Raw genomic sequence first — 12,118 nt, 5'->3', positions numbered from 1 at the left:
AGACGGGTTACAGACATCGATTCACCGTGAATCTCCAAGTAAGTGTCTATTTTCGCGTCTCGATTAAACGCGAGTGACATTCTTGTTTTGGCAGTTTAAAAAATCTAAAAACGCAACGCTTAACATCCTCGCGGACGATAGGGTACTTTTAATTATCGATAACACCCGCTACTGTTACTCCGCTCAGAAGACGCAGTCACATGGAGCAGATACGCTCTCCGAAGCCCCGAGCACACGGGAGCAAGTATCCATTCAATTGCTCTGTGTGTGTGAAGGCATTTTCACGGCAATCAGATCTTCAGAGACACCAGAGAACACACACAGGCGAGAAGCCGTTCCCGTGTTCTGTTTGTGGGAAGGCATTTGCAAGGTCATCAACTCTTCAAGCTCATCATAAAACGCACACGGGTGAGAAGCCATTCCTGTGCCCAGTGTGTGGGAAGGCATTTTCACTCTCGTCAACTCTTCAGATTCACCAGAGAACACACACGGGTGAGAAGCCATTCCTGTGCCCTGTGTGTGGAAAGGCATTTGCACAGTCATCAAATCTGAACAGGCATCAGAAGGTCCACGATGATTGGAAACTGAAATCAAAAGGTGAAATTCAAGGTGCTGCAATGAGTCCTGAAGGAGATTCCACCTTCGATCCCATGCAGTTGGATCCCGAGAGATGGCTGGATGTAATGGAGTGGCTCGAGAGTCAAATCTAAAGCAACGGGAAACTGAAAAAATATGTTGGGTTTGGTTATACCTATTAAGCCACATTGAGTGCATTTGTGTGTTTTAGACAAAGTAATACTTTACAATTGATTGTATCAGTGATTTTGATACCCGAGTTTTGCAGTTTCTTAGAATATTTAGTCACGTGCAGGTGGTGGTTTGTGATCTCGGATTACTTGCTGAAGTGGTGCGATGAGCAGTGTTTGTGAGAGCGTTCAATTCCTGACAATCTTGTCGTGGTCAAGTGATCCTGTTGGAATGAGTCTCTAGTTGCAACTTTACTCGATATATTTTACTTGTTTTTTCCTTGATATCGCTTTTTTGGTTGGTAATAGGCGACTTTAGAAAACTTATTTCAGAATGTCCATTGATGAAGCGTTCGTTGGATGTTTGGCTTGGACTTCAACACAGACGCACAGGGAACAAATGTGGTGAACTAATAAGGACATCAATGGCGAATGATACTTTGGTTTGGTATTCCTGGAAGTGACATGGTTTGCATTATACTGAAGCTATACTCTTTGGTTCTTTCGGTAACGTCACGTAGGTAGACAAAATAATGGATAATAATAGATCAATAACGTGATCTACTATTTTTCTACCTACGTGACTTTACCGAAAGAACCACAGAGTTTGGATTCCTGCGGTCAGGAAAGCTTCAAATCACGATTTTACTGTAACTGTTTGAATATAGGATGTAATAAACTTTCGATACGAGTTGTAACGTCAATATTCTTGCAGATGAATAGAACATTATTTTGAACAACTGCCTGTCCGTTTTAATTTTACAACGTTAATAGCAAAAAACGTGTGGAGCCGAGTTTCAGATGGAGCATCGCCGTCACACAAGTCTGACCTAAACAGGCTTCATCTTGGCTGTCTCCCCATCAACATGTGTTCCTGGAGGGGAAAGGTCCCCATTATAAATCGATTCGCAACGTTACGGTCCCTAATCATCACGTATACAGGAGATCACCTGTACTCTATGACATGTAAACTGTAGCACTAAACGATAACACGAAACATTAAAATGACTATAATCAATACACAAGTTTCATCATTTATAACATCAAAAACAGAGGTACGGTATTAAAATCGCATTGGAAGTATTACAATTATATCGTGGTCATATTTGAATCGCACTCTGCTAATATGCATGTATAATAGTGTACGTGCATGTGAACTGTGTTCTTATGTATATAATATGTATGCCATTTGGCCTTGCGAACCGGGAGTCGGATATGCGAACTGGGGGGTGCAGGATTCTGATCGGATAAAAATTATTAGAATAACACTATGGTAGTATTATAATTACACTGAGCTCGAGTGTAAGTTATATGTAAATGCGCACTGGGAGTCGTGAATGCAACTTGGGAGGTGAGCGGTTTAGAATAGCATCAAAGTGAGTATTATAACAACGTGGTCCTAGTAGAATCACGATGTCTACTGCTGCTGATGTTCGGGTGGCGGCAGCCGATTCGGGCTCTGCTCTTCCTTTCCTCGCCTGGATGGTGCCGCGTGACGCAGCGTCTCTGAAGTTGATGTTGCTGCTGTTGTTGTTGCTGTCGCTGCTGTTGTTGCTGCTGTTGTTGGTGCTGTTGTTGGTGCTGCTGCTGAAGTTGCTTCAGTTACAGTGGTGTTCTGTGATGGGATAACAACCTTTGATCAAATACTCTGATCAAACGCACCCCATCGGAGCGCTCGATCGATGCATTTTATCAACTCTGACATCGTAAACTCTAACATTGTGAACTCTAACACTATAACCTATGAACTGCAACATATACATTGTAACGCTGTAAAAAAATACTTTAAACTGTTAAAGTTTTAGACAACATAAATGGAGGTCCGTGGTTATAATCGCATAATACTAACTATAATCGCACTGTGATCATATTAGAATCTAACTGCGGTCATATGCATGTTAAGCAAATGCGAACCGGGGGTAGGATATGCAGGATTAGTATCGCATTACAATTATTAATATCCCACTGTAGTCGTATTAGAATCAAACTGTCCACTGATGGGTGAATGTCATATCAATTTAATAGAAGGTATATTTGTTCAGTAAAAGCATATAAAGAGTAAAACAATCACACATTATAGCACATATATACATTACACGTGAATTTAAAAATATGTCAAAAAACATGTGTTCCATCTCAATGGCACCGAATAGCAATATTCAGTATTGCTGTTGGGCGTGGAGCCTACGGAATCACGAAATAGCAACGTCAATGATTAGACTGCAACCAGCCACGACCCGATACTTCACAAAAAAACATTCCCGAACCTCGTTCCTCCCCCTCTCTTATTCTTGGTGTGAATCTTCCCCCATCCTTTGTCCCGCCTTCCCTTCTTGAACTCTCTCTATCCTATTGCCACTATTGTCCCTTAGCTGATGCAGTGTCTTAACATCAACAACAATCTTTAGAAGCCACGTGCGTCAAAGCAGCAGCTGTAGCAAAATTTGTCCGACGCCCGAAAAATCACAAACTTAACGGGCATCTGTAATCGGTAAGCGGTGTGACCACACTCACTCGACAACAAAAACAAACCAACATAATAACCACGACAATAAATCGAATACACTTCCACGTTGTCCAAGGGAACCCTTCCATTGTTCGAGGGCTGGGAGTGGATCCTACTAACGCAACCTTGCGCATTTTGACCTGGTTCTCGACACCGCTCCCTCTCCCATGGTGGAATCTTGTTCCTTTCCGGGCTTAAAGGCTTCGCACCACAGCTTGGAACAACGCGTACATTGATGACGCGTTATTTGGATGTATATGTTGGACTTCAACACAGATGCACAGTGAACAAATGGGGTTAACTAATTAGCACATCAATGTGGAGTGACATGCTTTGCATTGCTCTGTAACTGTTTGAACATAAGACGTAATAAACATTTGTTCAGAGTTTTAACGTGACCATTATTGCAGATGAATAAAAACATTACTTTCAACAATTGATCGTCCGTTATTTATTTTAAAATGTTTATATCAAAAACGTGTGGAGCCGAGATTCAGGTGGAGCATCGCCGTCACACGAGTCTGCCCTTTTAACACTCGTCAACTCTTCAAACACATCAGCAAACACACAAGGGCGAGAAGTCATTCCTGTGCATTGTGTACTGTGTGTGGAAATGCATGTTCACTTTCAGGAAATCTCAAACGCCGTAAAAACACACACGGGCGAGCAGCCATTGCTGTGCGTGGGAAGGAATTTGGACAGTCATCAAAACTGAACAGGCATCAGAAAGTCCACGATGATTGGAAACTGAAATCAAAAGGTGAAATTCAAGGTGCTGCAATGAGTCCTGAAGGAGATTCCACCTTCGATCCCATGCAGTTGGATCCCGAGAGATGGCTGGATGTAATGGAGTGGCTCGAGAGTCAAACCGAGAGCTAGGGATGACTGAACAATAATGTTGCATGTGGTTTACCTCTTAAGCCGGATTGAGTAATTTTATGTGTTTCTTTTAGACGAAGTAATACCTTACAATTGATTTATATCAGTGATTTTGACACTTTAGTTTTACAATGTGTTTCAGAGTTTTGTGACGTGATCGTGGTAAATTGCCGAAGTGGCATGATGATCAGTGGTTCTGATCAGTGGTTCAGTTGGTGTGATCATCATGCCACTTCAGCATGGTTAAGTATTCCCGTTAAGCTAAAGTTGAAGTGAGTCTGTAATTAAATCTTTACTCGAAATTCTAAACGCGTATTTTTATTTTATATAGCTTTTTTGGTTTGTAATAAGCAACCTTAGATAACCGATTTCAGGATGTACATTGATGACGCGTTCGTCTGATGTACGGCTTGAAATTAAAGTCAGACGCATAGTGAACAAATGTGGTTAACCAATAATGAAATCAATGGGGAATGATACTTTAATGATTTGATATTCCTGGAAGTGACATGGTTTGCATTGTATTGTAACTGTTTGAGCATAGGACGTAATAAATATTCTGCACGAGTTTTTACGAAAATATTCTTGTACATGAATAAAAACGTATTTTTAACAACTGTTTGTCCGTCATTTATTTTACAATTTTTTTTCATAGCAAAACGTCTGGATCCGAGTTACAGGTAGAGCGTCTCCATCACACAAGTCTGCCCTTAACGAGCAGTACCTTGGCTGTCTCCCCATCACCATGTTCCTAGAGGGGAATGGTCCCCGTTATAAATCGTCTCGCAGCATTCTGGTCCCTAATCCCGAAGTAAACTGGAGATCACCTGTACTGTATACCATGTCAACTGTAACACTATCAACGATAACACTAAACATTAAATGACTATAAACTGCTTTTATGATTTTCTAGCGGTAATTACCCGGCGTTGCCCGAGCGAAAAAGACAGACACACACATCGACCAACACAAACAGACATTGACCCACACACACAAAGACATTGACTTACACAGACACACATATGGAGTCACAGACACACATACCTAGGCTGTCACACACACATCGATCTAAGCACACATATGGACTAACACACACATATATCGACTTAGAGACACAGACATGGACACACGCACATACACCACTGTGGTCGTACGTATGGTAAGTGAATATGCGAATCGGGGGTAGCATATGCAGAATTAGAATCGAATTACAATCATTCAAACACCACTAGTCGTATTAGAATGACACTGTCCATTGTAGGATGATTGTGTCGTATCAATGAAATCAAATATCTATATAAACTATATATACGCATACAAAGATTATAACAATCACACGTTCTAACATATATACAATAAACATGATTTAAAAACGTATTTAAAAATATTTTTTACTGAGAATGTCGTTGTCCATGTAGGGAGATGGAGCGCAGTGGATCGTATCGTCTCCGCTATGTTTCGGAATCCGTGTGATCACCCAGTCACATCGCCTAACTCCAGTCACAACGCCTTACACAAACTACATCTCCCCAACAAGGCAGCCTTCCCGCTGCTGTGTATTGTGTTTATGGGATAACAGAGGTGTCTATTATCCCCTACGCCTTGATACCAAAACGACTGATTGTCCACTTAACACCCTAGTCCGTAAACCACTAATGGTGACAGTGTTGTTTGAGATCAGCTATTAAAGTCGCTGCGGCAAATGAGGTGGTGGCTGGCCGAATCATGCCTCGCTGTTTGTCTCCGGAGTGATGACGGATACAAACCAGACCAAGCGGAGGCCATGTACCAGATCGGGTTTTGGTTACTGATGTTAGAGTGATTGTGTTGCAAGTGTGGTCACTACGCGTCTGAACGTGCTCAAGCCCCGAAGCTCGGCGGTTGTGGGCAACGCCACGGGACTGCATTCACTTTAACTCGAGGACAATGGAGGGCATGGGGAACGTGTTTTTACAGCGCTAATCCTATTTATTCAAAATAAGCGCGCAATTACGCACTGAGATACACTTACATATTCAGGCATGAAACACAATGGGCACATTACCAATCGGTTTGTTAATAGACATACGGATTGTACCTTCCAAAATTAACAATCGAATGCAAATGTCCTGAAAGACAAAGGATTGGATCCTAGGAGGGGAGTTATAAGGCGGCTCAGAAGCAGAGCTCAAGGCCATTTCGAGAGGGAACTTGATGAGGCTGGACGCTCGACTCGTGGCTCTGCTGATCGCCCTTCTACCGCGGGACAACGCAGCCTGGTGAACACAATTGCTGTGTCGACAGTTAGGCGACTTTGCTTCGTATGGTGAGTGAATATGCGAGTTCGTGGGGACATCTTCAGACGGGTTACAGACATCGATTCACCGTGAATCTCCAAGTAAGTGTCCATTTTCGCGAATAAACTCATAAACACGTTCGTTGTCAAACTGACTGGATGTGATTGTGTCGCGGTTAGACGCGAGTGACCTTTTTGTTTTGGCAGTTAACAAAATCCAAAACGCAACGAGTAACATCCTCGCAGCCGAGAGTGTACTTTTGACTCTCAATAACATCGCTTCTTCTCCTCCGAATCTGAAGAAACAGTCGCATGGAGCAGAGACGCTCTCCACAGCGTCACGAACACACGGACAAAAAGTCATTCAATTGCTTGGTGTGTAGGAAGGCATTTTCACGGACATCACATCTTAAGATTCACGAGAGAACACACACGGGCGAGAAGCCATTCCTGTGCCCAGTGTGTGGGAAGACATTTGCACAGTTATCACATCTTCAAAGTCACCAGAAAACACACACTGGCGAGAAGCCATTCCTGTGCTCTGTGTGTGGGAAGGCATTTGCACAGTCGAAAATTCTTCAAAACCATCAGAAAACACACACGGGTGAGAAGCCATTCCTTTGTTCTATATGTGGGAAGGCATTTGCACGCAACGCAACTCTTCAAGATCATCAGAAAACACACACGGGCGAGAAGCCATTCCTGTGCTCTGTGTGTGGGAAGGCATTTGTACGGCCATCAAAGCGGAACAGGCATCAGAAGGTCCACGATGATTGGAAACTGAAATCAAAAGGTGAAATTCAAGGTGCTGCAATAATTCCTGACGATAATTCCACCTTCGATCCCATGCAGTTGGATCCCGAGAGATGGCTGGATGTAATGGAGTGGCTCGAGAGTCAAAACGAGAGCTAGGGATGACTGAACAATAATGTTGCATGTGGTTTACCTATTAAGCCGGATAGAGTAATTTTACGTGTTTCTTTTAGACAAAGTAAAACCTTACAATTGATTACGTCAGTGATTTTGACACTTTAGTTTTACAATGTGTTTGAGAGTTTTGTGACGTGATCGTGGTAAATTGCTGAAGTGGCACGATGATCAGTGGTTGTGATCATCATGCCACTTCAGCATGGTTAAGGGTTCCCGTTGAGCTAAAGTTGAAATGAGTCTGTAAATAAATCTTCGCTCAAATTTTAAACGCGTATTTTATTTTATATAGCTTTTTTGGTTTGTAATAAGCAACCTTAGATAACCGATTTCAGGATGTACATTGATGACGCGTTCGTCTGATGTACGGCTTGGAATTAAAGTCAGACGCATAGTGAACAAATGTGGTTAACCAATAATGAAATCAATGGGGAATGATACTTTAATGATTTGTTATTCCTGGAAGTGACATGGTTTGCATTGTATTGTAACTGTTTGAGCATAGGACGTAATAAATATTCGGCACGAGTTATTACGTAAATATTCTTGTACATGAATAAAAACGTATTTTTAACAACTCTTTGTCCGTCATTTATATTACAATTTTTAAATAACAAAAACGTGTGGATCCGAGTTACAGGTAGAGCGTCTCCATCACACAAGTCTGCCCTTAACGAGCAGTATCTTGGCTGTCTCCCCATCACCATGTTCCTAGAGGGGAATGGTCCCCGTTATAAATCGTCTCGCAGCATTCTGGTCCCTAATCCCGAAGTAAACTGGAGATCACCTGTACTGTATACCATGTCAACTGTAACACTATGAACGATAACACTAAACATTTAATGACTATACACTGCTTTTATGATTTTCTAGCGGTAATTACCCAGCGTTGCCCGGGTGAAAAAGACAGACACACACATCGACCTACTCAAACAGACATTTACCCACACACACAAAGACATTGACTTACACAGACACACATATGGAGTCACAGACACACCTAGCTAGTCTCTCACACACACATCGACCTAAGCACAAATATGAACCAACACACACATATCGACTAAGAGACACACACATGGACCCACGCACACACATGGACTTACACAGACACATATAGACTCACACACAGACTTGGACTTTAGATACACACACATCGACTTACACACACAAACATCGACTGACACACATAGAGACACCCACACTCACATGGAGCCATGCACACACATGTATTTATGTAATTTGGACTTGCCAACCATATTTTTATTCGAACTGGGGGGTACAGGATTATGATCAGATTATAATTATTAGATTAACACTATGGTCGTATTATAATTACACTGAGCTAGAATGTATGTTATATGTAAATGCGCATTGGGAGTCGTGAATGCAACCTCGGAATTTACATTATGAGACCTCCTTTGCCAGTAACAAGATATAGTAATAGGTTTCACCCTTTGAACTGGCACAAAAACTGACACCTTTATTCAAGGCATCATGTTTGCAATAACCACAACACAAGCAGTCAAAATGCAAACAAATAAGACAACTCTAACACCAATGGAGACGAGGCTCTGAGAAAAACTGTCTCGGGTGTGGACCAATCAAAGTCAAGGACAGTGCCAATATTATTATCAGAGTTGTCTTTTTTGTTTGCATTTTGACTGCTTGTGTTGTGGTTATTGCAAACATGATGCCTTGAATAAAGGTGTCAGTTTTCATGCCAGTTAAAAGGGTTAAACCTATTCCTGCAACCTAGGAAGTTTAGAATAGCATCAAAATTAATATAAAAACAACGTGGTCCTATTTGAATCGCGCGATCTACTGCTGCTGATGTTCGGGTGGCGGCCGCCGATTATGGCTCTGCTCTTCCTTTTCCCTCGCCTGGATAGTTCAGGACATGTGGATGAGCTGTCTGGGTGGGGACGGACATCAGTTTTGAGGCTGGACCGGGTGGCCGAACCAACGGCGACGCCCCAACCACATTCGTACTCACTGAGGCCGTCTCACCTCTGTGACTTCTACAACCAGGCCCTGTCCCAGACCGCCCATGGAAGCACGTGTTCCCGCCGCCCCGGATTCTTCTCATTAGCGGATTGCGATCTGGTGGGGAAAGGTCCTCGTTATGAATCGTTTCTCAACGTTCAGGTCAAGAATCCCGAAGAATACCGTGAATCACCTGTTCTCTATAACATGTAAACTGATAACACTAGTAACAATAACACTTAACATTAAACGACTATTAATTAAAAACTGTTTTTTATATACCAACATAACCGGAGGTTCGGTATTATAATCTCATTAGAAGTATTAAAATCGCACTCTGCTCATATGCATGTGTAGCGGACGTGCAAGCGAACCGGAGGTCGGATATGCGAACTGGGGTGAGTGGAGGTGTGAAGAGTTAGAATCGTTTAAACATTATTAGAGTAACACTGTGCACGAATGTTTGATATTTGTAAATGAGAATCGGGAGTCGCTAACGCGACTTGGAATATGCAATGATTAGAATCCCATTAAAACTATTAGATTCGCACTATGGTCATATTATAATGAGGATTTTGAATGCTGGATGAATGTTTCATCTCCGTGACATCGAATAGCACTATACAAATATCCGCATATATACGTTTAAATAAACGCGCAAACCCAATATAATCCCGTGATATTATTAATCGTTGCAATTTTAACGACTCCGGACTCAGACAATAGAAGGTTCTTTTGTTTAGGCTTTAACACGGCTTCGGACCCCGGCGTCACGATATAGCAACGACGACGAGGAGACAGCAACCAGCCACGACCCGAATCCCCACTAACACAGCCCCGAACCTCGTTCCTCCACCTCTCTTACTCTCGGCGTGAATCTCCCCCAACCCTTGGTCTCGCCTTCCCTTCTTGAACTCTCTCTATCCTGTTGTCACCACTTGTCCCTTCGTTGACGCACTGTCTGAACATCCCACCTCCCAACCTCTTAAAAAAATTGCCGTCTCGGCAAACAACAATTTTTAGAAGCCACGTGCGTCAGGGCAGCAGCTGTAGCAACATTTTCCCGACGCCCGACAATCACAATCTTAACGCTCATCTGTAAAGGGGTAAGCGGTGTGACCCTACTCACCCGACAACAACAACAACACGACAACATTAAAACAACAACAACAATAATCCTAACATGCTTCCACGTTGTCCACAGCCTTGAAGCGTTAGGCAGGTCCCTGGCTTCTTGTGAAGAATTTGGACCGGGCTCCAGGCACCGGTCCCTCGCACGTGGCAGATCCTCGAGGCACCCCGGGCCTCAGGGGCTGGGAAACTGTGGGCGGATCAACACATCTCCTTTGGCGTGCGGTCTCCGTTGTGGAGCGCCCCATCACGTCGGACACAGCAGACTTGGCCTGTACAGGACATGGGGATGAGCTGTCTGGGTGGGCACGGAGAAAGTTCCTCGTTATAAATCGTTTCGCAACGTTCCGGTCACGAATCCCGAAGTATACCGGGGATCACCTGTACTCTATAAACACGTAAACTGATAGCACTATAAACACTAACACTAAACGTTAAACGACTATAAACTATCAACTGGTTTTATAATTTATACCACCATTAACGGAGGGACGGTATTATAATCTCATTAGCAGTATTATTAATCGCACTCTGCTCATATGTATGTAAAGTGAACGTTCAATCGAACCGAGGGTCGGATATGCGAACTGCGGAGGGTGCAGGGTTAGAATCGCATTAAAATTTTACAATAACAAATGGTCGTATTAGCATTTTTCTGTGCTTGAATGTATGTTATGCGCAAATGCAAATAGTTCAGTCGTAAATGCGAGGCAGGGGTTAAGAAGTGCACGTTTAATCCGGTGTTAACGTATTTTTTTAAATCTTATTTAAGCAGAATATTGTTGATAAGAATTCGTCTGGACATGGCACGTGCCTTGTTCTTTGTCCGTCAAAGGAGTTCATTCATGAGGAGTATTCGCTGAGCCCCGATGACACTAACCTACATCAAGTTATGGTTAAACAAAGTAATCTACAGTCGCTTAATTATCAGCTCAGACATCATCATCGCAATCATTTCCAACGATGTGTGGGGTCCCGAGAGAGCAAGGCCCGGCCACAAACAGCCGGGCAGCGGAAGCAGCAGAATCAGAAGTAGCTGCGTCGCATTTGATCATCTGTGACATTGTAAACTCTCAACTGTTAAACTCTAACATGGTGAAATATAATATTATAACCTATTAACTAAAACCTATCCATTGTAACGCTGTAAAATACGATTAACTGTTATAGTGTATAACCACGTAAATGGAGGTATGTAACTGTGTGAACATAAGACGTAATAAACATTTGATAAGAGTTTTAACGTGACCATTATTGCAGATGAATACAAACATTACTTTCAACAATTGATCTTCCCTCATTTGTTTTTATCAAAAACGTGTGGAACCGAGTTTCAGGTGGAGTATCGCCGTCACACGAGTCTACACTTTTCACACTCGTCAACTCTTCAAACACTTTAGAAAACACACAAGGGCGAGAAGTCATTCCTGTGCATTGTGTGCTGTGTGTTGAAATGCATTTTCACGTTCAGAAAATCTCCTGTGCACTGTGTGTGGAAAGTAATTTGTACAGTCATCAAAACTGAACAGGCATCAGAAGGTCCACATTTACAGGATATGCAGGATTAGAATCGCATTACTGTAGTCATATGAGAATCAAACTGTCCACTGATGGATGAATGTCATATAAATTTAATAGAATGTATATTTGTTCAGTAAAAAGCGTATA

The 12,118-nt window shown here is 42.5% G+C and overlaps 1 protein-coding gene across 1 annotated transcript in view; it reads left to right on the top strand.

Annotated features, from left to right (window-relative positions):
* LOC142907387 (uncharacterized) overlaps positions 1 to 12,118 on the top strand; it is a 141,429-nt gene that overhangs the window by 80,478 nt on the left and 48,833 nt on the right. Inside the window, exons 5-7 of the mRNA XM_076056868.1 lie at positions 276 to 500; positions 4,206 to 4,210; positions 6,709 to 6,972. Coding sequence (XP_075912983.1) covers positions 276 to 500; positions 4,206 to 4,210; positions 6,709 to 6,972 — 494 coding nt within the window. The remainder of the gene's footprint in view (positions 1 to 275; positions 501 to 4,205; positions 4,211 to 6,708; positions 6,973 to 12,118) is intronic.

The sequence above is a fragment of the Petromyzon marinus genome, chromosome 78 (genome assembly GCF_048934315.1).
Source record: "Petromyzon marinus isolate PM22_M1 ecotype Great Lakes invasive population chromosome 78, UKy_Petmar_22M1.pri1.0, whole genome shotgun sequence".
In the NCBI taxonomy this organism is placed as follows: domain Eukaryota; kingdom Metazoa; phylum Chordata; class Hyperoartia; order Petromyzontiformes; family Petromyzontidae; genus Petromyzon; species Petromyzon marinus.
Note: the sequence above shows the minus strand (reverse complement) of the source record. Positions and strands in the feature narration are given on the sequence as shown.